Raw genomic sequence first — 24,325 nt, forward strand, 5'->3', positions numbered from 1 at the left:
CTTTTCTTTCTCTCTCTCTTTTTTTTACTGCTGTGTTCATTAAAATAGGATTCCTTTTCCTCCTCTTCATCCTCATTGATTGATTTTATGGATGACGTAAGTCTGATTTTCAACCCAGTAAATCCCTCAATAACAGATCAGTTGATTGATTTGGAATATTCAAACATTAATGCAGTCAACTTAAAAAATCTGCACCAGCAGTGGAGAACAAAGTATTTCTGTAATAGCACTCTTAACACCTATTTATATGGATAGGTGTTTTGTTTTGAAATAAATGCTTTTCTTTAGGTGCAGGTGAAGAATTCTTAATTGCAAACAGTTTTTATGTTGAAGAAAAGCTGCCTTTAGGCCTTACCTTTGATATGGTCTGTGAAAAAGAGTTCCAAAATCATCTGCACATTTATGTATTTAATTCTTTTGCTTCATATTATTCCTTTATCATGAGTTGTTTCCATAAGTTTTCTAATCACTTCTCTTAAAAAGTTTCCCTTCCATACAGTTAATTTCTATGTGATCAAATAAAAAATTTTCTGGTTTTTAGCCTGCATTGTGAGAAGTCATTTTCATTATGACTGAAGTGAACTTACTACTTTTAATTGCCATTTGAAATGCAGGTTTTCTGTCAGGACTTTTAAATATTTAAATATTTAAACTGTTTAAATATTCCCACTAGTTAATTGCATTCCAAGGGAATTGAATTAAAAGCTAAGAATTGACTGCATTATATTTCTTCCAAATTGAAGTAGTAGGCCCATAAAAGTAATTATTAATAAAATTTTTGACATCCAGGTGTATAGAGCCCCATCCATTACAGCTCTGTAGGAATAATTGTGTGTGTGTGTCTGTCTGTGCTCGTAGATGTGTTTATACATATTTTGCATACATGCATTCACACATATTTATACATATTTGTTTGTTACAGAGTGTAATCCCATTGGCATTGAAATTAGGTAAAATTAATGTTGTTTGGGAAATGTGTGCTGTGAAGGGTGTAGCAAAGAGGATGAGGTATATGGTCCTTTTCTGCTGCTTTCATTTCCTTTTACATACTCTGAAAAAATGCTTTTCTTCTGGATGCTTTTTCTTTGTAAATCAGGTTTATACCTCAGACAAAATATGAAGGCTCAACTGTGGTGTCATAGTAGAAGGCACTTCCCTGTTTTTTTGTATAGCATACAGAAAGCTTCTGACTTGCTGATAGTGTTGGAATTTTCTTACACACACAAAAAAAATAGAGAAAAAAATTAGGTACAGCTTCCTGTCATGTAAATCCACAAAAACCAAATAATATTTATATTCTTTATCTGGATTAAAGAAAACATGTTCTGTGTTACCTGAGTATTAGGAGCACTTTGTTTGTGTCAGCAGGTTCTTGAACAGAAATTTATCTTTTAAAATATCCAAAACACTCCCCTAAAACCCATTAAAAGAGGAATAAAGGACATATGTGGCAGTTGCTGATAATGTTCTGTTTTGCAAGGAGAAGCTTAGGACATGGATATTTTCCTGGTTGATCTCTAATTAATTCTGAAGGATTTCAGTACTTTATTCCATATTTATTGTTGCTTGTTTTTTGGTTTTTGTTTTTTTTTTTATTTTTGAGAAGGCAGCATTTTTTTCCACAAGCATTTTGACAATTTTGGTTTTTTCTTTATAGAAGTGAGTAATTTTCAACTGCTGACATACACCCTTTCATAGCAGTTCTTTTGTTTGGTCCACCCAGATCAGATCCTTGCAGACCTTTTAGTCATGGGTAGAGGTTCAGGTATTAATATTTATATTCTTTGCCTGTAGTTAGCTTCCTGCAGATGGAGTCAAACTTCCTCTGCTCCATCTTCAATGTGAGTCCAACAGGAGTTGTTTTTTCCTCAGCTGCATTGGGCAAAAGAAATCTCTGGGCTGGACTGGCCAGGGGCTCATGTCTCTAACACCGAGGCAGAATTCTCTCTCATCTGACCAAACTGCAGAAAAAGTAGAGTTGGCTGCTCAAAGATGGGAAGAGCACCTTGCAGAGAAATACAAGACATTCTGTCTTTGTTAGAAGGAGAGATAAAGCTGGTATCTGTGTTAATAGATAGAAAGTAATGTCATTCAGTTGTGCTGTGAAAGTCAGTTCTGCATCTTTGATTTACTGGACAATCACTTGATTCATTCATAGCATAATTTATAGGCTGAATTATCTAAATGAATGGTTATTTATGATTTAGCTCATTGAGTTGGTTTAGTATCAATATATTAGATGGACTTAAATTAAAATAAGGCTATTAAAACTCCCTGCCCACTGGATGTGACCTCCATTCCCATCCCAATGACTGTTTTTGGCAGTGGTTACCTTGAAGGACAGCATTTCTTGCAGCATCTCCAGAAGAATTAACTTCTCAGTCAAACCTGACAAGTCTGAGGGTTCACTGGGGTCTTTGTGTTAAGCAAGGAAGGATTAGAAGTGCTCAGGTCAGGCTCATGCAGTGCTGCCATATTTTATGGGGTTCAGGAAAGCCTCTCTTTTCATCAAGGACCCCAAGTAAGTATTTCTGTGGGCCTGGATTGTTTCTTCAGACTCTGTGCCTCACTAAGTAAGGACAGTGTGTAAAATAATGTGCAGATGCAATTGCAAGGCATTCCTTGCAGGATCTCTGAAGTCTGTTCAGCACACAGATGTGCACACTGCACTGGGTTTCCTAGGATGGGTATGTTTTGTGTGTCTGCCATCCAAATAACATCACTATTTATAGCACTCTCTGAATGACTGGAGTTAATTCTAATTTTTCCAATGAGGAAAACAGTAGTTTTGCAATTTCTGCTGGAGAGAAATAAAAATAGATGTCCTGCTGCCTCTGTAGCCTGCAGATGCTGAGGAGAAAGTGGTAGCTCACTACTCAGATGAGCAGCACTCACTGTTGGTTCCTGCCTGGAAAAGATGCTGGCTCAGGTTGGCAGAACTGGTGCCTAAATCCTTGTAGCTGTGACAGCTCACACGTTCAGAAACAGTCCTGCTGTGTCCCCTGCACACAGGGGAGGAGGAGTGTGCTTGCAGTCCCTGAATTCCAGCCTTGGTGGGGAGGGAAGTCACCCCAGTGACTGTAAGAGACTGAGCCCTGCTGCTGTCTCTCCTGTGTGTTGCAGGCTGTCTCAGTAACACTGTCTGGGTATTAAGTCTCCTGTGCTCAGCACATGTGTCTGACAATGGAAATGTTGGGTTTTGTTCTTTGCCAGGTGGATCTTTGTGAATCCCACTAGCTGCGAGAGGCAATCAACTCGTTTTATTTAAGGATGAATTTGTGATTATTTCATAGCAATAAAATGGAATCCCATTTTCCCTTGACAAAATTATTTTTCCTTTATGCTCAAAAATACTGCTTTTTGCCCTGTTGCTAACACATTAGACATTAGAAATAGATTTCTTGAGTCCTCCTGCAGTCTGTCCTCACATGCAGTCCCTGTGGGCTTTGGCTCGACTAAACAAATCTGAGCTCTGCAAGTAGCCACAGAATAATAAATGGTGTTCTGAATTATTATTATTGAACGGAATAAGTCATATTGGTGTGTGGTGAGAGCCTTGACTTTATCTGCACGTTCATAATTAAGTTGAGTAAATCTGGTTCATAATGATACTTTAAATTGGACATATTGTGCCTCCAATAGATGACTTTATTAATCTTATTCAAAACACAGAGATGCCAACTGCAAATTAATGGTGCAGTGCAGTCTGCAGCTCCACTGCTATTGTCCAGTGTAAGACTGTGGACTTGGAATAGCTGTTCCTTTTCTTTTTAAATGTTTCTTCCTTCTTGTTGGCCCAGAATAGCTTGTTTTTAAAATACTTGTAACATGCTTGTGTGTGTCTAAACACTACCTCTGGAGATACAGTGAGGAATTCTGAGGTGATGTATGTGTCACTGTTTGGTTTTGTAACATATTCTCCTCCTTTCTTTGTTAAAGCGCTCTCCTTCCTGTATTCCAGCTAACAAAGGCAGACGTGTAAGAGGCTGTCCTACTCTATGTGGCCCTTTCTTTTTTGCCTGTTGTGTCCATGCCTATGTTTAATGTATGGATTGTGTATTTACCTCACTGCATGTCTTGTGCTGCTGCTGCTGCTGTTTGCTGCTGCTGCTGCTGTGCTTTTTTGTTGTTTTACAGCTGTGGGCTCAAAGCTTTTGGACTATTTCATTTGGCAATCCTATGAGCAGAATATCTCTGAAACTGGAGAAGATGCTTTGGGTGCTTTCTCATTTCAGTGAGCCCCATGAGCAGAATATCTCTGAAAGTGGAGAAGATGCTTTGGGTACTTTCTGATTTTAATGTGAAAGTTCTATGTGGAAGCTGATCAGGCAGATGCAGGTTGGGAAGATGAGCAGACATCAAATGAGAACCTGTTTGTTTCCTTGCCTTTAGCAGAGGGCATGTGTTAAGTATTGCCCATGGAAGGTCAGAGTTTGGCATTTGGGGGGACATCACAGCAAATGATAGAAAATATCACAGTACAAAGATAAATAAACATGAAGTGGGGAATTGAGTAAATGGAGCATCAGGAAGGACAGGAAAAATTCATACAAAGAAGACAGAGATGGTTGTGTTGTAGCTGGTTAAGCTGGAAAGGTCTTTGGTGTTTCAAAAATCAAGGTGGGTTTTTAAGCATGGGTTTACACATGTTATCAAAGCACACTCAGTGAGGATGAATTCCTACCAGTTATGCTATGTCCATTTCAATCTCATGCTGCCACTTCTGTTTCTTTTATACAGATATGATGGAAGGGATAAGTAAGCACACACAGCATCTCTGTTGAGTGTTCAGTAAATAAACAGTAGTGCCCAACAGCTCTGATGATGTCCTTGCCCATGCAGTTCAAAGCACACTGCTGACTCTCTCAGGCTTGCAGTAACTGGTTGTTTTTGTTGGTGGTGCCTCCAGTTCAGAAGTTCTCTCTCCTCCAGATGTGTTTCTACACTGGCCAGCTTTGGCTCAGACCTGCACAGTCCTGTGGAAGACAGCAAAGCCCTTGCAGTTGGTAGGAAATAGTGAAATCTGCTCTGGGTAATCCAGTGGATTAGTTTAAAACCAGTTTGAAAGGTGCTAACATGGTCTTCATAAACTGTTGACCATAGTTGAGTCAGGTTGCATTTGTGCTTGGTTCTTCTCATTAAAGCCAGGACCCCAAGATCACTGCAGTAATACAGCTTAAAGCCCTTGTTTCTGCACTGAAGGTGGTGATTAAATTCCCTTCTGCAGTGGTGGATCAGGTTCTGTGTGTTTTGTGGTCTTTTTATGTTTGTAAATAAAGTGAAAATGCATTTGTTACTGTTTCAGCAGTTGTCTTCAACCACAAAGGCTTTGTAGCACATTCCAGAAAGGTTCCATCACTGATGTTGGGCTTGTACTGCATTTTTTCATAGACACCATGAAAATTCTTTGGTATGCAGATGCTGCTTTGAAAGGGAAAGCCCTTGGAGTGTCTGGAAACATTTATGAAATGATAGATTAGATCTCTGAGTTTGACTTGGAGGAAAAAAGGAGTGATTGTTTCTTGCTATGAAAAAATTTGCCTGTAGTTACTCATTTGGCTTATTTTTTAGTAACTTTTCTAAGGAGGAGGTAGAATTGTTGAAGGTTAAACAGTCTTTGTGTGAACTCCAAGTTTTCACAGGTTTAGACTGGATTAAAAAGAAGTTTAAAATAATTGAAACGTTGCATTTGAGGATTTACTACTTAAGGCATCAGTGTTTCTAATACTGGGTAAAGCTTTCAATTATTATTTGCTTCTGATAAATCTGAGCACAAAATGTTCACTTTACTGCTACTTTTTGCCTCAATGCTTGAAACACATAATCTATGTGTAGTAAACAGGTGTATCCCAGTGTGAGAATTTCCCATTTTCATTTCAGAAATGCTTTCAGGCATGTTAATATGCCTAAGTTGATTAAACTGATGAGCATTCTCCACCAGATAATTTTTTGAAGGATATGGTAAAACTAGAAGCCATCAAACTTAACTTACTATTTTTAAAAAAATAACAAAAAATAAAACTAGCAACTACACCTGTTGGCTACCATGACTGAGCTCCTGAAGAGCAGGACTGTATGTGCATGTACAAAATTGGCTTGGCAATATAATTGATTCCCAAAAAGCAGTAAAGTTTGTGCAATTCTTGCTATTGTCAGTGGCAAATGAGAGGAGAAACACTGGAATGTTCAAATGCTTTCTGTAAACATGGCTGCATATTTTAGTTTGTCTGCAAGCTAGGCAAATCCTTGGCAATGCAGAACTGATGATTTCTGGAGCATTGCTCCAGAAAATCAAGGCATGCTATGGAGCCTTCTGGAGGCCTGCAGCTTTTATTAGTGGAAAAAAAGGAATTTTACCTTTTTTTTTTTTTTTTCCTAATATAATTTTAAATAGGAAACTTAGCAGAATTGTCTTGTTTTCAAGGGAGAGCCCTGCCTTCTCTGGTTTTTCCAGCTTTGCTAACAGAAGATGAGTTATTACCCAGGATGCCTCTTTGTACCTATGTGCCTTGTTCAGTGTAGCTCTGTGTTGGGCTTAGTTTCATTCTGTATATCAAGGACTAGGAAAACATTCCCCAGAAGAATCTGTGTTCCTGGTAAGGATGTTTCTGTAGTTCAAATTGGGTGCAAAACCCCCTCAATTCTCTGAATATAGTTATCAGGATATGCACTGCTCTGCCTTTTCTCCTTGTTTTCTCCTGAATATGTTTGCAGGAATTTACATGGGACATGTGGAAACTTCCAACAAATCCCTGCTACCAGTGGACAAGACCCAGTAGCATTTAGAAAATATTCACCTTTGAAAAATGCTGAGTTACAAGTGTCTTCAAGTGGTTATCAGGGCCCTGAACTAGCAGCTCTTATGCATGTGCTCACCTCTCAGCAGAAGCCTTGGCGTGTTTACATTCAACAATTTTCATTCCATTTTGTTGCTTTTAATTAGGAAGTTGCTTAAAACTGAATTTTTATCCTCTCAGTTCTCTCTTAGGAATTCTACTGCTCCCATATCTTATTTTGGTAAGAGTTGAGAATTCTTTTTTAATGATGTCTTTGATTTATTTCTTTGGTTGTTGTTTTTTTTTTCTCTCTTGAATTGTTCCCCTAGATTGATTCAGTTGAGAATTTTACTTTGTCTAATACTCCATCACGGGATGAAGATAGCAAGTCTCACCTCCATTCAAGATCAAGGTCTCCTTCTACAGCCAGTGAGATTGAACCAATTGAGGTACTTCAAGTGTTGAAATATTTGTCTTTTTTTTCTCTTTTTAGGAGTAGCATTTCACTTGTATAAAAATGAGTGCTGCAAGTCTTGTTTAAGGTGGAGCTCAATCTTCTGCAGAAAGACTGTTTGGGACTTTGTAATAGCCTTCTGCACTAGTGGTGAACTGTGTTCTGGGGAATGTTGTATTTCCTTTCACATATGGTTAACTGGATAGGGATGGGAACTATGAATCAATTATTAGTTATGGTTTCTCTTCATAACATATCCTCAGTCATCAATATTTAAGAAATGTTGGCACAAAGATAGTTATAATATAGTTTGTAAAAATACACTTTAAAGCCCTGCTGGAAGTCTTGTTATGAAATGTTAGCCACACTCTGCAACTATAATAATACATTGATGTAATAATGTATCCCCTTTCCCTGATAAAATATTAGGGTTGTGGTTATTTTATATTAGAAAACATCCAATCAAATGTTTCAGATAATGTGAAGTTGGTTTTGACATTTAGGAGGTGAATCTTGCTGAGAAACAAGATTTGTTTTCTGAGTCCTGCATTAATCAGTTTGGTTTCATAGTTTGGATGCTGGGGAGTGGGGTGGGTGGGACAACATGCTCTTCTTCCTTTATCCAGGCTTTCTTTGGCAGTGTGTTCTTGATGTCTGATTGATCCTTTGGGGGCTTTGTGCAGGTTACAGATCATCCTCCCCGTTCAATTCACACGCCCACCATGAGGACAGCGTATATTGGCTCGGGGCTCTCTGCACCAAAGGTACCCTCTCAAGCATTCACACTTTCTGTGTAGCAAGGGCAGCTCCTGGGCTGCAGCTTCAGGAGAGCTGGTTATCACACTGATCTTACCAGAGCTGCCTGCAAGGGGTGCTTATGTGCAAGCTGGTTGCTCTGTAAAATTTAAAACCCTTGGTTCTCACGTTATGGGGTGTGACAAGCTGCACTAGGAATTCCACGGGTATTTGATTGTAGGAAAAACGGTAGTTTGGAGGTAAATGGGCTAGAATGTGAAGAAAGGAAAGTGCCAACCTAGGAGGAGAGTGTTTTCTGACATGTGTCTGACCAAAATGCCTCTCTGCTCTTTGCATACAAGAAAGTCTCAGATAAGCATGTCTGTGTGCTAATTAGATGTTTATTCTTGAGAAAAAGCAAAGAGTATCCCTAGAAATGAAACCATAGATTTGCCTGTTTAAAGCAGAGTGAGCACCACAGGAAGAAATCTTCAATTTTCCTGTCTTTTGGCTTTTACCTGCATAAATACTGATTTTCCATCAGTTGTTGAAATCATTTTGCTGTTGCTGACTAACCCAGTGGATTATGTCTATTCAAGCAAATAAAGAATAAATACAAGCTTTAAAGGAAAAAATTTCTTGTGAAAGTTTTGAAAATTACTCAATGGTTTTGGAATCTTCTGTATATTTAAAAATAACAGTTTTCCCTGCAACTAATAATGAAGTAAGCAAGCCTTTCTAGTAGATTTGTTTCTCTGCTTTGATAAATTGCAAAGTAGCAGAAGATTCATTTGTGTAAAAGAAAGCTGGAAATTTTGAGCAGACAGTACTCTGTTGGCAGCATCTTAGTAGATCAATTAAAAAAATACTTTAAGTGCACTTGGAATCATGTGAAACGGACTTTACTGTCTACAGAATTTAATTTTTGCAAACATTTTTCTCAATAAGTAATGACTTGCTTTATAATTTATTATGTCCCCTAAAGAACCTTTTTACTTTTTGATTGCATCAGTGTTTAAAGCTGGGTTTTGTTTCCCTGCAAGTCTCAAAACAGAACATTCTGTAGACAGAATGCTGCCATTGTAACAGTAAAGCTGTCATTAAATATGGATAAGTTTGAGCCCTTAGCTGTGATATCTTATGCTCTGAAAAACAGGAAAATGAGTAAAATTTTAACATACCTACTCTCCAAAGTAGCCTGCAAAATTGTCCTGTTTGAGATCATGTACATGATCAGGGTTTTTTGGGACAATCTTTGCATTGACCCCATGCTGTGGCATTTCTCCCCAGTAGTTATTTCCTGGGAGTTTTTACAGAAAAGCAAAGCAGCTTCCTGGATTTTATATATTTTATATAAGGCCATCTGTGAGTCATCCTGCCACATTATGTGGGCATTTAGCCTTCATATAGCAGCATCAGCATGGCCATCCTTGAGGAGAGGGAGAGAATGAAACCACTTACTCATGTACTCTGTGTTCCCAAGGAATAATAAAAAAAGAGAAATCCTTTCAAAATCAATTTCATCTATCAATTTCAGCTCTTACCTTTAGATTGAGTGTTCTGAATTGCCCCTGCTAAACACCATAAAAGGGGGGGCTCTGTCAGGGCTTTCTGGCATAAAATTTAAAATTTTGAAAAAGTCTGCTATTTTTCTTTTAACTAAGGCAGTACTCCTGAGAGAGGAGCACTGAATTTGCAGCTTAGAAAATACTGTTATGGGTGGACCTGGTGACAATCATATGCCCTCCAAGCATATGATGATACACTTTCAACTTTTAAAGTGTAACAGAATCACTTGGGCAGCTTTCCTGTCTGCAGTGGAAGCAAACTCATGTTCTGAGACAGGATCCAGTTTCCATGGCTCTGTTTACAGAGGATGCTTTAAATTATCAACACTGGGCACAGTGATAAGGAATTTTTTTTTGGCTCATATCTCATTTCAGCAAGCACAAACAAGCTGCCTGATGAAATGCACCTATGCACTCTTGTCTGTGAAAGAAATAACTGTACTTGAGAAGTGTTACAGGTGATAACATCCTTGTCTGCTCATTTCACAGCCTAAGGCTCACCAGTTCGTAGTGAAATCCTTTAACACACCAACAAAATGCAATCAGTGCACGTCCCTGATGGTTGGTCTGATACGACAGGGCTGTACTTGTGAAGGTAAGCACTTGGGAGAGCACAAACAAGTGTGAACTGAAGTTCTTACAGCTGCAAATGGCACAGGAAATGTAGAGTGGTGATGCAGGAGTCTACTGCTTGTATTTTGAATAGCAGTATATTCTCATGCTTCAGTGTTTAAGAGTAGAAGCCAAACACTTAGAACATACATAAGAGATTGCCCAGTTATCTGGGGACACTCTTATTCCAGTTGGTGGTAGAAGAACTTAGTTCAGTGTACTCAAAATAGCAATAAGGGGCCACAGGTGACCCCCGAGTGGTCAGGCATACTGATAAAGCTTTGCTTTATGTTGCAGGGCAAAATTTAAGGCATCTAGTCTGACTTATTCCAGAAAGAAACAGAATTGGTACTGAATGGCAGTTATGCTTGTTTGTGTGCACACAGAATGATTCTTATTATTTAAAAGATGTTCCAGTTTTTGTTTACTAGTAGAGTTGGGCCTAGAGGACATAATAGAGATTCTCTTAGGCTCTTTGTTATCTGGATGAAAGCAAGTGTATTCATAAACTATCTGAAAAAGAGAAATTCAGGATTTAGAGCAGATAAAAACATGAACTTCTGCTGTGTGCCGACTTACATTTCTGTCTGTAGCAAAGTTCAGTGAGATTATTCAGATGCTGGTCAAAAAAGGAAAGGGGATTTCTTTGTAAATCTCATCATCATTATCACAACTTTTGCACTGCACAAGAAATAACCATCAAATCTTTTTATTTCTTCTCCTCCTCACAAGTGTGTGGATTCTCTTGCCACGTGACCTGTGCAGACAAGGCTCCTGCAGTATGTCCAATCCCTCCTGAGCAGACTAAGGGACCTTTGGGAATAGATCCCCAGAAAGGCATAGGAACAGCTTATGAAGGACACGTCCGAGTAAGTAGGAGGCAGCTGCATTTGGGGCACTTACAATAAATTAATTGTTTTACAGAGCTGCTATTACTTTGAATATTGTGGGGATAAATTCAATTACATCTTAGGGTAGCAGTTTGGAAACGTAAGACCTAAATTTTCACAAAGCAACTCTTAACATTGTCAGCAGTGATCCTCTCTCCATCTCTGTTGGTCAATGTGCTTTGGGTTGGTCTTGAGTAGTTCCATCTCTAGAGATCAGATCATCTTCCAGCCTCTGTGTTTTTTGAATCTTTCTGCTACTACTGTCTGTGGTTACTGGTGTGGATATTTGCACAGAAATATTAAAAGATTTACTCAGCAGAGCTTTGGCTATAATTCTGTGGCCGAGACGAGTTTTTTTCTCCATGCTTCTTAATACAGCTCTGAATGAATATATTATATGAGAAGAAAGAATCTGTGATGCTATTAATTTATTAAGTAATATATTGTCTGCCTGTCTGTGTTTATTGGTCTTACTGCTCCTGGTCCTTGCATATGTTGCTTAACGTCATCACTGAATCAAAACTTTCCAGCCCAGATGAGCAAACTGATTTTTGTGCTCTTTGATTTTTTGATTGCATCTAAACTCTGAGTGTTGATCAGAATTTATTTTTCTAAAGGTCCCAAAGCCAGCTGGAGTAAAGAAGGGTTGGCAGAGAGCGCTGGCAGTGATCTGTGATTTTAAACTCTTCCTGTATGATGTAGCAGAAGGAAAAGCATCTCAGCCCAGCGTGGTAGTGAGTCAGGTCATAGACATGAGGTAAGCTGCTTGCTGCTGGGGGAGCTTTGCAGAGGCACTGGGAGGTTTTGTTCTGCTTTTCCTTTTTGTCAAATCAGTAAGCAAGCTCCAAAGCTTTTATGAAACCCTTTAATCCATGTTGAAAGGCACTAATTTTCTGGGATAAAAAAATAAAACAGCAGTTAGCAGTTATTTGGAGTTAGCCTGAATGACACTTGTTTGTCCCTATATGGATGTTTAAACTTCCAGTACTACATCATGTGCAAAGAGCATCTGTTCAGCTGTGCAGAAGATCTGGAATGAATAAAGAATTAAAAATAACACCATTTGGGGGTTGAATAGAGTTTTGAAAGACATAAAACTTTGTTATAGGATAAATGTATTAGAATTTTTGCTTGAGAAGGGCTGAATAGTTTGTTCCCACTCTCTTCAGTATTACTGAAATACTACCAGCCTCACTGAAGGCTGAGAATATCTAACATAGCAACTAAATAAAGCTCATCTGTAATCTAAGTTAGTTTATCCAGGAAGCCCCAAACTGCTGAAGGTTATAGCTTCTAGGTGAGTTTGGTTTTTTATGTGAGTTGGAGAGGTTGTTCTTTGTTTGACTTATTTTTTAAGTTGGACTTTTTTCTTGCAAGGTTTTAATTTATACAGATGAAAAACAGTTACAGAATATCTGAATAGATTTATCTCCATCAGCATTTGCCTGGAATTAATTATGCAACATTGCATTTGTGAGTTTTATCTTCAGATACAGATGAAAGGATAATTGTAAAAATCAGATTTCAGTGCTGACTTGTTTCCTTCACTAAACAAGGCTATTGAAAAAGTAAAATCCAAACATACAGATTTTGCTTATTAACTCTTTTCCAATTATGTTTATGGTCTCCATAAGGGATGAAGAATTCTCAGTGAGTTCTGTCTTGGCCTCAGATGTCATCCATGCAAATCGGAAAGATATCCCCTGTATCTTTAGGGTGAGTATTACATCCTGGGTTTCACAGGGTGATGTGTGCTGTGACAGCTTGCCAGTATTTCATTTCCTTGGCAAGTTCTGCCCCTGTGGAATCCATGGCAGCAGCAGCAATGCATAGGGATCTGGGTTGTATTTTTTCATCTTCACAATAAGACATATTTTCCTCTATTTCTTCTTAGTCATTTGAAGTTCTTCTGTTCATCATGACCTTGTACATTTTCATTTCCTCAAGTTGCCCTCTCCTTCTCAATTTAACTGACTGGGTTATTGCTGAAATCCTCATTTTTTATACTTTTTTTTTTTTTATGTATGCATTGGCTATCTGTAAGCTCCCATTCATCACATAGTCAGTATAGAAATTTAGTGCAAAATGCTCATCAAAATGTATGTCTAGTATCTGGTATCAGGATTTTGCCATCACTGTCTTATTCTAATATTCTTATTTTTGTTAGATATTCTGTTAAAGCTTTGATCTCAGTGAAATCTCCTTGATGTCTTATCAGCTCCACTATCATTTCTTTACTGTGCCTTTGTATTTCAGTCACTGTTGTTCCAGTTTTTAGACTGTTCATCACTCAGTGTGCTTAGAGGAGATAAAACCTACAAAAGGGGCTTTCCATTTTATCTACAATAGCTGTATCAAATGCATGAAAAGGGTCATAGAGAATTCTTTCAATGAAAGCCATTCCTATTGCATTAAAAATTATTAATGAAATCTATAGCTGTTAAAAATACAGAAAAGTTTATAAAAATGCTTTTTGTTGTAAAATTGCTGTGAGAAACAATCGACTACCTTATTTAGGACAGACATTCATGAATTATAAAATAAATAAAAATGCATTCAAAATAAAGCCAACATTTTCTCTGTTCTTTAAAATATTCACATCTGGTTTTCTGCTGTGGATTCTTGATTAAGATAAGAGTGTTTTCTATTAACTGAGGAGAAATTTTACTGCCTTAATTCAGACAATTAATTAAAAGGGCATATACAGGCATCTGATTCCCTCTTAGAAATTATCATGAGGAAATAATTTATCACTTGTGACTTTATGTTTTGATTTTTTTGCAGGTTACAGCCTCCCAGCTCTCTGCATCCAGTAACAAGTGTTCAATCCTGATTCTAGCAGATGGTGAGAATGAAAAAAGCAAGTGGGTGGGCGTGCTGAACGAGTTGCATAGGATCTTGAAGAAGAACAAACTCAAAGATCGCTCAGTCTATGTCCCCAAAGAAGCTTATGACAGCACCTTGCCCCTCATCAAAACAACACAGTCAGCAGCAATCATAGGTATGAAGTTATTAAGAAGAAAGCTCTGAGAAAAATGGGTGTGCTAAAAGCGTGATTTTTTAGGGGGAAAAAAGTTATCTACTGAAAAGTGAGTAATAGGTAGTGGTTTTATCCCATATGGAAATGTGTGTGGGCCTAAGAGCAAAGTGCAAGTTAGTATCCAGCACTTTCGTCAGATCTTTTAAGAGTATTCCCTCTATTCACCCATATACATGATTATTCACCAATATTCATAATTGTGAATAATTTTGACTGAGAATTGGACATTCCTCTTTTGTTACTCTGTAAACATAATTTCCTAACTGGGCAAAATTAGCACTGTAGAGTAGGTGTAAATCACTCACTTTAAAATCTGCTGGTGAGACCAGAGAGAAAATTTAAGATCAGAGGTTGAATTTAGTAATTTCAAATACTACTGCATAAAATATGTTAAACTCTGATTATGTAAATTATTTCAATATAATAGTATAGTTACTTCAAAGCTGGCGCTAAACTTAAGTTCTCTGAACAGTTTGTTAAAATGATGTTTCTAGCTGTTATTTTAATTAACAGGAGAAATGGGAAAAGACTTATTTTTTCAGAAATTTGAAAGATTGGGAGTTTGCCAGTTTTTTTAATACATGAATATATTGGGTTTGGCTTTATATACAATTATTTCAATATATTATAAAAATTGTTTCTGTTAATGAGAATTATAACTATTGTTTATGTGATTCATAAAGTACTTCCAAAGAAAAATAACCTTTTTTTTTTCCTTAATGTCATAGACCATGAAAGGATAGCTCTGGGGAATGAAGAAGGGTTGTTTGTTGTGCATGTCACCAAAGATGGTAAGAAACTAGGAACTGGTAATAATTTCCCTAGTACTAAATCATCTTTTTCTTATGTAGTATCTCCTGCTTTCATTGTTCATAATTTACTACATTACCAGCTGGACAGCTCTATGAGAGACCAGAAAGTGTTCTGTGTGCTCTCTGGTTTGGGTATCCTTTCCAATAACAAGGTTTTGGAATGCAGTTGAAGTTTTTTTCTCCATTTTCCCCAAACTGTCTCAATACTGATTTCAGACCAGTTTGCTCAGGGCTTTATTCAGCTGGGTTTTAAAATCCCCAAGGACACAGGTTCCATGATCTCTCTGGACTGCCTGTTGCAAATCACTCTGGCAGTGAAACACTTCCTTTGTATATTCAGCAGGAACCTCCCTCATTTGAATTTCTTGCTGTGCACCTCAGCAAGAATCGTGGCTTAATCCTTTGTGTAACCTCCTCCTTGTACTAGAAATGAAAACTTCTTTGCAGTACTGCAAGATGTGTTAACAGATTGCCCCAGTTAATTCAACAAATGACATGTTTAATTGTATGTTTCAGCTCTGAGGCTTTTCCTTGAGTCAGTAAACTCTTTTTGAAATGAATACTGAAATAATACAGTTGTTACTGCATCAGATCTGCTCCTCCCATTTCTGATGAGGAAGAGCCAAAGGTTTATCCAGAACTGCCACATCTGGTGTTATTAAAACACAAGTTTTGATTCTTTACTTTTTAATATTGCAGGGAAGCAATAAAGGGGATTTCTTGGGTGTCATTCTTGCGCCAAGAATGACACAGGAACAGGCAGGAGGCAGTATTGTAGAAAGAGCAAAAGAAGGCTTTGTTCAGGAGAACCGCGGGGTTTTTATAGAGTGATGCGATACATTCTGTTTGATTGGCTAGTTAGCAAAAACACCTTCCTCACACACTGTCCTTGAGAAGAACAGAAAGACGAAGTAGAAAAATACTACCTGCAGATTGTTCACACTTAACAAGTTATCACATCCTTACAACTCCCTAAAAATTCTCACAAGCCGCTGTGAGAAACGCTTGCCGTTTCTCTCTCTGTCCCATGGCATCCACACTTGGGTTTCTTTCCTAGTTCATCTTTACAAATACACGTTATAATCAATTCACACTTCACCATTACTTACTTGAATTGTGGGGGGGGGGGCTGTTTTGATTTTTCCTTCAGAGATTATCCGTGTTGGTGACAACAAGAAGGTTCATCAGATCGAGCTCATCCCGAGCGAGCAGCTCATTGCCGTAATCTCAGGACGGAACCGCCACGTGCGGCTCTTCCCCATGGCTGCCCTGGATGGAAGGGAGACTGACTTCTACAAGCTGGCAGAGACCAAGGGCTGCCAGGCCATCGTTTCTGGACACGTGCGCCACGGAGCCCTCACCTGCCTGTGTGTGGCCATGAAAAGGCAGGTGCTCTGTTACGAACTAAATCAGAGCAAGACGCGCCACAAAAAGATCAAGGAGATCCAGGTGCAGGGGAACGTCCAGTGGATGTCCATCTTCAGCGACCGCCTCTGTGTAGGCTACCAGTCAGGTTTCCTAAAATACCCCCTCCACGGAGAGGGCAGCCCGTACAGCCTGCTCCATCCGGACGACCACACGCTCTCGTTTATCTCACAGCAGCCAACTGATGCCATCTGTGCAGTCGAGATCTCAAATAAAGAATACCTGCTGTGTTTTAGCAGCGTCGGGGTTTACGTCGACTGCCAGGGCCGAAGATCCAGGCAGCAAGAGTTGATGTGGCCTGCAACTCCATCTTCTTGCTGTGAGTTGTGCTCTCTGTGTGTGTGTGTGAAGTGATCTCTGTGTTGGTATCCATGGGAGGTGGAGTTCACAATTAATTACCTGACAGGTTAATGAATGCTGTCAGCCCCTGTCACCATTTTTAATCTAGTCAGAGGGTTTAATTCATTTATGCTAGTTTCAGCAACTCTGGCACTGACCTATGCTTGCTGGAACACAAAGAGGAATCATGAGTCAGGATTTCTAACTCTTAAAACAGCCAAAAGCTTCAGGTTCAACAGAGGCTAGTGGGAGCTTTATGTATTTGCTACCACCAGTGCTGGACTGTTGTTATTTAGTCTTGGAATGTGATTGTACCTTGGTTCCAACTTTCTTCATGCTGAGAGTCATTAGGATCTGGTAGTTTGACTTGCTTTTCTCTAATGGTATTTGTTCCTACTTGCTAGTCTATTTTGTCTTTTCTTTCTTTATTTGCTCATTCTTTCTTCCTCAGCAGGTTTTGTCAACAGCCTTGTTTTTCATCTCCACTCTCCCTTTCAAAAAGTCACTAAGTTTCCCTCCTGTCTCTCTCTCTTCTTCCAAAATACAATGCATAGGAGGCAATATCTTTCATAACCTTAAGGAAAAGTACTGTAATTTTTCAAGATTTTAATTTCTACCAAGGTCTGTTTAACATTTATTCCACCTTATTTCAAAGCTGGGGCTTTATCTCTATGACAGTTTCAAAGGGAAAAAACCAAACCTGAATGTCTATCAGCTTCTTCTTCTTTTTAAGGTCTTTCTGAATGCAGATAAAGATTAGCCAGATCTGCACTCAGAGTACTAAAGCAGCCCAGTTCTGTGTTCATTTTTAGAATAGTCTGCCTTCTTACCTCACTGTGGCAGCAGTCCAGTCACACTGTAAAGGGGAGCAATATTTCACCTTGTTTGAGTGAAGGCCCTTCTGAGTATGGAGGGAGCAACATTTACAGGGTGTTTGCCACTTTTGGATTTCAAGCAATCTTATAAAATTGATTATTACAGTGTACTCAGACAATGAATGAATCAGGACAGGAGGTTATGCGATAGATTGAAAAATGTGTGGTTTTCTCACATAGTTCATCTATACTTGCCATTGTTATTTGTGACAGTTTTTCGATTGCCCAAAATGAAGTGATTTGATGATGATTTCCAACTCAGAATGGAGGTGTAATTTATAGCAAAAGCTGTTACATTTAAGCACAACTTGGATGCTGTTGTTAGTCTTGGCAGACTGTGGCAGTCTTGTTGCCGACATGGAAATAGTGAATTCTCCTTTAGAAGTGGTCCCAGTGAAACAAATTTCATCCTGGGGAAATGTGCCAGATAAGTAGCAGAAGACTTCTCTTTACAATCCAGAAAATGAGAAGAGAGAATTAAAGTTAAGGAAACATGATTTTTATGACTGTGTCATGGTGCTTAGTTCCAAGTGATGCTCATTTAGTGCATAGTCCAAAGGCTCAGAGCTCTGTTCATTCAACTGGCAGTTATTAAATAGAGCAGAGTATTTTCCTACCACATAATTTACAATATGTGAGCTCTTATTAAAAATGGGGCTTTTAGGAGGAAGAAACCTTTGCAATACATCAGTATTTGGCAGAGTAAACCATGTCTTACAATTCAGAAAGTACTTAGGTTTTCAGCAAAGTTAAAAGTCATGGAGGTTGTAAGTTTTTGGTTGGTGCTGGTTTGTCTTTAGAATAAATTTCTTGGTAATTTTTGAGTTCAAGCACATTCTTCAAACCTTGGTGTTGGATTGTGGAGAACTGGTTTTGTTTTCTTAAATAAACATGGTTAAACTGTAAGAAATTGTCTCTTTTGGGCCATGTTCAAAAGCAGATGACACAATGCCTCATCGTTCCCTCCCAGGTTACAATGCACCATACCTCTCTGTGTACAGTGAAAATGCAATTGATGTCTTCGACGTGAACTCCATGGAGTGGATTCAAACTATTCCTCTCAAAAAGGTAACTGCCCATTTCAGTGTGGGCCAAAGAATATGTCCAGAACCAATACTGCTCATTAAAACTGCTTGTGGGAACATAATTGAATTAAAAGAAGAGCTACTGCAAAGAAACTCAAGCATTTTTGTTGGAAATAGAAGAATGTGTTTTTCATGTGGTTGCACTGGTTTAGATGAATAGTCAGTCTGGAGCATATGGCTATGTTAGAGATACTGTTGTAATAATGAGAGGAATTAATTGGCACTAATTACATATGGCTTCATTGGGACTGATTGTGATTATTACCAGAGGATGGTGGATGTTAAGATAATTACACAGGCCTTCAAAAATCCATCTCCTGCTGCTCCTGAACATGTGGTAGACAGACAGGGTTAGAACATTTTGTTTCAAGCAGTGGAAACACCAAAAACAGGATGATGTCAGTTTGGATCTCTTATCAAAAGGAAGATGTTTCTGAAAACTGACACTTCCTTGGTATTTAGAAGGTGTTTGCTCAGCTGTATTTGGAAAGAAAAGAGACAAGTCAATTTTTTTCCTTGTGGTTTAGACTGACTTCAGCTTTGTATCAGGGTCAACACAATTCCTTTACTGGCATTCCAGTGACACAGAGCTGCAGGACATTGCCCCTGTGGTCTTGTGTTGGTCATTCAGTCTCTGCATATCAATTTCCCACGTGCCAGATGCACACCAGGATATTCAGCCAGTGCTGTGAGGATACGTAATGCAAAGATCAAGGTGCTCAGCTATTAACCATCTTGAAGAGAGACCAATCTGAACTTTTATGGGGAAGTTCTTTCTGGTGTCCAATCTTTGAGTTATTAAGCATTTGGAGCTTTTTTTTTCCCCCTACACAGTAGAATGTGATTTAATACTTTGATTAATGTTTGGCTCAAGACTTCCCTTTTAATGGACAAAGCTTCTTTCAGCAAACAGAATTGCTACACTTAGGAGTCTCAAAAATGGCCATTTATTATAAAGAGTCTGTTTCTAACACAATTTACAGAGTGTGGAATGCCTCTTTCACTTTTATGTTGGAAGTCACAAATACCAGTAGGTTTTAGCAGTCTGTATTGTGCTCTTATCAAGCTGCAGAGCATTAGTTTAACATGGTACTAACACAAAGAAAAAGCTCAGCTTATTGCTTTGTACATCTAATGGAAAAATTGAGTTGATATATGAAGCAGGCTTCTAACACAACTATTAATTTAAATGCTGGGAGGAATGGTATTAAGCTTGTGTCTTGAAGTGGAATTTTAGACAACCCTCTCTGTACTCATTCTCAAAAAAATAAGAGTTTAAAATAATTTTGAACTCTTCTTTGTGGCTTTAATGACTTGAAATTGTTACTCTTGAGAGTGTTACAAGGACTGTTTCCTTGTTTCAGGTACGACCCTTGAATACAGAAGGATCACTAAACCTTTTAGGCCTGGAGACAGTCAGATTAATATATTTTAAAAACAAAATGGCAGGTAAGTAAAGAGAAGCCAATTTTCATCATTCACATTTTTGTTTAGAAAGAGCATTTGTGTGCATCTGTGCATTGCATAGAGGAATCTCTTAAACATCTGTGTGCTTGTTAACTTGGGAGAAAGCCAAAGCTTATGGATTCCACAGTGATTGCAATGCTGTCTCTTCTCTGAACTTTTTTTGCCTTTTGAATATTCAGTGAAGACTTCAATGAAGATTGGAACTAGAAACTAGAATGAGTGGATGCTCCCTCCAAATGTGGGATCACCTGCCAGAACACTGCCTAAAAAAGCCTGCACAATTAAAAACTTCAGCAGTCATTTTGGCAGCACCCGATTAAAATCAATACTATATTTAACCTTTAATACTATATTTGACAAATGTTTCCCAAGCATTTTAAAGTAGTATAGTGTATTCCTAACTTATTATGACTGTGTGCCACAACTTTAGCTTCAAAAATCTATTTTTGTTATGGGTCTTTCTGACTTTTTTTTTTTTACTTTCAAGAGCCCATTTCATTTGCTCCTGAAGAATTTCCTTAAACTTTTGTTTAACCTCTTGGGTGGAGGGGGGACATGCTCTGTTTCAACAACCAAAAGCTATAAATTTTTGTTAACAACTTTCTGAAAACAGTGGAAATAAACACTCTAGAAGAATGTACTGCTGTTGGCGCTGTCTCTGTGCTTATTTCAATTGCCAACAAATTAGTACGAAAGGAATGGCAGTGGTAGAGAGGAGAAATATGCTGGAATATGTCTAGAGAATTTTCAAGTCTAATAAAGACTGAACATTAGAGTTGATCTTAAGGAAAGAAGAGATTTGAGTTCCATACAAAACTGAACAGTTTTGAGCAGTGAGCTTATTAAGTGTCACTTTAGTCTCCGTGTATAGAAAACAAGACAGAACAGTTGCAGCATTCATTCAAAGTCACACAGCTGTTGTGTGATTATCATTGTTTTCCTTTTCATGTTTTCAATAAAGATCCCTTGGCCAGATGTACACACATGGAAAAAAATCTTCCCTTTTCCCACAGTTCATCAAAATACATCAAACATTTCAAAAGCAGTGTTCTCTTTGGAGCAGGGAATGAATGAAAGAGAATCTTGCATTCAGTTTCCAGACAGTTGGCAGAACAAAACTGTTCTAGTGAGTTTCAGTGGGAATTTTGAGACAAGACTGATTCCCTTCCTGCCCACCTAAATGTTTATTTCAAAGAATGTATCAGTGGTGTTTTGAGAACATAGGTGTGGCAGCTCATGTGTGAAGAAGGTTTAAGTGTGTTGCTGCATAACAGAGTAGAGTGTGGCCAAGGGAACCCGTAAACCAATGAACGCTTGCTCAGCTTTGATGGGGAAGGGGTGGTGTCCAGCACTAGCAGAGCAGAGGTAGAGCGTTGAAACTCAAATCCCATTAATGGCTGCATCCCCACCTTTGTGCTGTTTCAGAGGGGGATGAGCTGGTGGTGCCCGAGACGTCCGACAACAGCCGGAAGCAGATGGTGCGGAACATCAACAACAAGCGGCGCTACTCCTTCCGCGTGCCCGAGGAGGAGAGGATGCAGCAGAGGAGGTCTGTACTCCACCTGTACTTGTCCTCTGTCCATGCCTGTGGGCCCTAATGGACAATGGCTGATGCCAAGGTCGTGCTTCACTGTGTGGCTTTCTGGAGTGGCCATTCAGGTGTTGCTGTCTCTTCTCTACCCTGTTAATGCTCAGTGTTTAACTTGTGTCAGCACAGTTTGGGTATGGATGTGCTGGATGCACAATTAGTTCAGATGAATTGTGTGAAACAGCTGTAATTTGGAATGCATGCCTCCACATACTGTATGCAGGTGCATAGGTGTGCACATACACTATGTATATATATAAAGTTCTCCAATAAACACTTTGCAAAAGGAGATTACTTTGCTAACTATGCATATGGATCAATTACTCTCAGACTCTGGTTCTGCCTTTTTTTCTGAAGGTGATGTTCCTCTCAGCAGTATTCCAGGACATCTCTTTCTTTGGTTTATAGATTTAACTACATGAAGTTTCTATAAACTCACAAAACTCACCTCTTCAGGGAACATAGGACTGCAGGTTGTATTTCTGATGGGAGTGTTTAGCAGGTTACAAATACTTTCCTAAATGGCAACAAAAACAGGTCTGCACTACTGGCAGTGTTTGCAGAGGATGTTATTGACCATTTGCTGTCGCTCACTAGAAGTGACCTGCTACTGTGCTAAGCCACACTCCAAGAGCTGAGTATTTCACTTGTCAAATTCCCAGCATCTTGCACCATTGTTTCTTTCTTTTTGGCTCTAAGGAAAGTAACAACTGTATGCAGTGGAGATAAAATTCCATTTCTTGTTCTTGCCTTTTCTGAGTTGATTGACATTTGGTCTCTTTAAAATGTTTATTTATTCTGAGTTCTGAAATACGTCCTTGCCATTTTGAAGAGCTTTTAATTCTGACCACAGACTGAGAAAGGTACTGCAGTGTTATTTTAATTCTATTTTCATATTTTATACTTCATTTTCATCTCCACTTTGTAATATATCACAATGAAGTTTGGCTTTTACTCATCTTACAGAACCTTTTATCAGCTCATTCTGTGAATGTTAGTAACTACTGGGGATGGGCTGTTAAGCTGCAAACAGCATTCTTTTATCCTGGCCCCTTGCCCTCTCTTCAAGCTGGAACCTTCTCCACACCAGTACTGACAGCAGGGATTTATCACTGTTAACATGGTTAAATAGTGTCACGGACTCAGGGAATTCTTTAGGTTGGAAAAACATGGTTAATTTCCATTTGAAAATAGCTGATAATCAAAGCTGTATGTGTTTTATAAATGCCCACCCTCACCTCAAAGGAAATACCTAAACAAAGTATCTTCTCTTCCAGGGAGATGCTACGTGATCCAGAAATGAGAAATAAGTTAATTTCTAACCCAACTAATTTTAACCACATAGCACATATGGGTCCAGGAGATGGCATACAGATTCTCAAAGACCTCCCAATGGTAAGTACAAAAGGACATGTGAGAGTGACTGACTGCTGCAGAGGATGCAAATAAGTGAGAGAAAAACAAGTGCAATTTTAAGGTGTAATCAGTGACATATTTCCTATCAGGAGCAGTGTAACGAGGGGAATGGAGCTAAAAATGCTCTGCTGTATGTAATAAAATTTAAGCAAGGAGCATGATCAGCATTGAGTAGAGAAAGAGGAGTGCCTAATGCCTCTGGAGTTTTAAGACAGGTTGGCCTCACAGTGTTGATGATAATTTTTATGACCCATATGAAGGTGCAAAATTGCCATGATTTGAGCCTGTGCTCTTTGTGGTTATGGAAAGAGAAATTCCCTTCTTGGTGAGCTGTAGTTCAATTCCTTTTTTCTCCTCCCATCTCTAGCACCAACTTAGCCTATTTCTTCACAGCCTGTTTTCCTGTAGCAATTCAATAATGTGTACTGCTCAAATTCCTTCCCATGCCAAGTGCTAGCTTTCCTGTTCTCTCCAAATTGTCTCAGTGAAACAGAACTTCTTGCATAAAATTGAACCTTTTAAGTTGAAAAATGGAAAAAGAAAACTTACAGTAGCACATGTTCATTTCCATAAAACCTCATGTAGGAAATGATCACTTGGAAGTTACTGAAATCTGTGCTGAGCTAAAGACTAATTAATGCTTTGCTCATAAGGAAGTACCATACTGCTTGCTTCAAGCTACCTTGAGCATCTTTTGTGTGTTTGTGTTCTTTATTGTTCTCTAAGCACATCCACAATGACACAGATGTGATTCAGAAGATGCTAATTAGCACTGTGAGAAAGATGAGATGTTGTGATAAAAACAGATGAAATTTGTTCCAGTAACATTCATTAGCACAGAACTGCTGTCTAAAATTATCATTGTTACTACTTGGAGATTGTGCAGAAAGCAGGAAGTAGGTGCTGAAATTGGGATATTCTGATGCTGAAAAGTGCAAAGGAAACAAAAATAAGGCTGGAAAATAAAGCTCAACATGCAGTTGCATGCATTTAGGAGCCTAATCTCTGGTCTTTGGATACTCATTTTACCTCACTTTTGAAGGAAATGGTACTTTTATGTTGCACTTGACTGTAAAGTCTGCACTTTGATTTATTTTAAAACTCATATTAGACACATTCTGAGAAGCCTCTCAATAACAAATATATTTGGTGTAATGAGAAAAAACCAGTACTGTATTGTGTATATTTTTATAAATTATAATAATTTTCATAAATGAACACATAATGAAGGCACTGTTTCTAG

The 24,325-nt window shown here is 38.5% G+C and overlaps 1 protein-coding gene across 9 annotated transcripts in view; it reads left to right on the forward strand.

The window, feature by feature from the left end:
• The window catches only part of CDC42BPA (CDC42 binding protein kinase alpha), a 181,685-nt gene that overhangs the window by 140,283 nt on the left and 17,077 nt on the right, over positions 1-24,325 (forward strand). For 6 of the 9 annotated variants that reach the window (XM_064415340.1, XM_064415332.1, XM_064415331.1 and 3 more), the window contains 15 exons: positions 49-96; positions 3,940-3,978; positions 7,106-7,225; positions 7,914-7,994; positions 10,023-10,128; positions 10,878-11,014; positions 11,653-11,792; positions 12,670-12,751; positions 13,820-14,036; positions 14,804-14,866; positions 16,038-16,631; positions 18,497-18,594; positions 19,976-20,060; positions 21,504-21,627; positions 22,944-23,061. In XM_064415340.1, the coding sequence (XP_064271410.1) occupies positions 49-96; positions 3,940-3,978; positions 7,106-7,225; positions 7,914-7,994; positions 10,023-10,128; positions 10,878-11,014; positions 11,653-11,792; positions 12,670-12,751; positions 13,820-14,036; positions 14,804-14,866; positions 16,038-16,631; positions 18,497-18,594; positions 19,976-20,060; positions 21,504-21,627; positions 22,944-23,061 (2,052 nt within the window). The remainder of the gene's footprint in view (positions 1-48; positions 97-3,939; positions 3,979-7,105; positions 7,226-7,913; positions 7,995-10,022; positions 10,129-10,877; positions 11,015-11,652; positions 11,793-12,669; positions 12,752-13,819; positions 14,037-14,803; positions 14,867-16,037; positions 16,632-18,496; positions 18,595-19,975; positions 20,061-21,503; positions 21,628-22,943; positions 23,062-24,325) is intronic. The other 3 variants (XM_064415333.1, XM_064415336.1, XM_064415334.1) reach the window with 3 other exon arrangements.

This window comes from Passer domesticus, chromosome 3, assembly GCF_036417665.1.
Source record: "Passer domesticus isolate bPasDom1 chromosome 3, bPasDom1.hap1, whole genome shotgun sequence".
Classification (NCBI taxonomy): Eukaryota; Metazoa; Chordata; class Aves; order Passeriformes; family Passeridae; genus Passer; species Passer domesticus.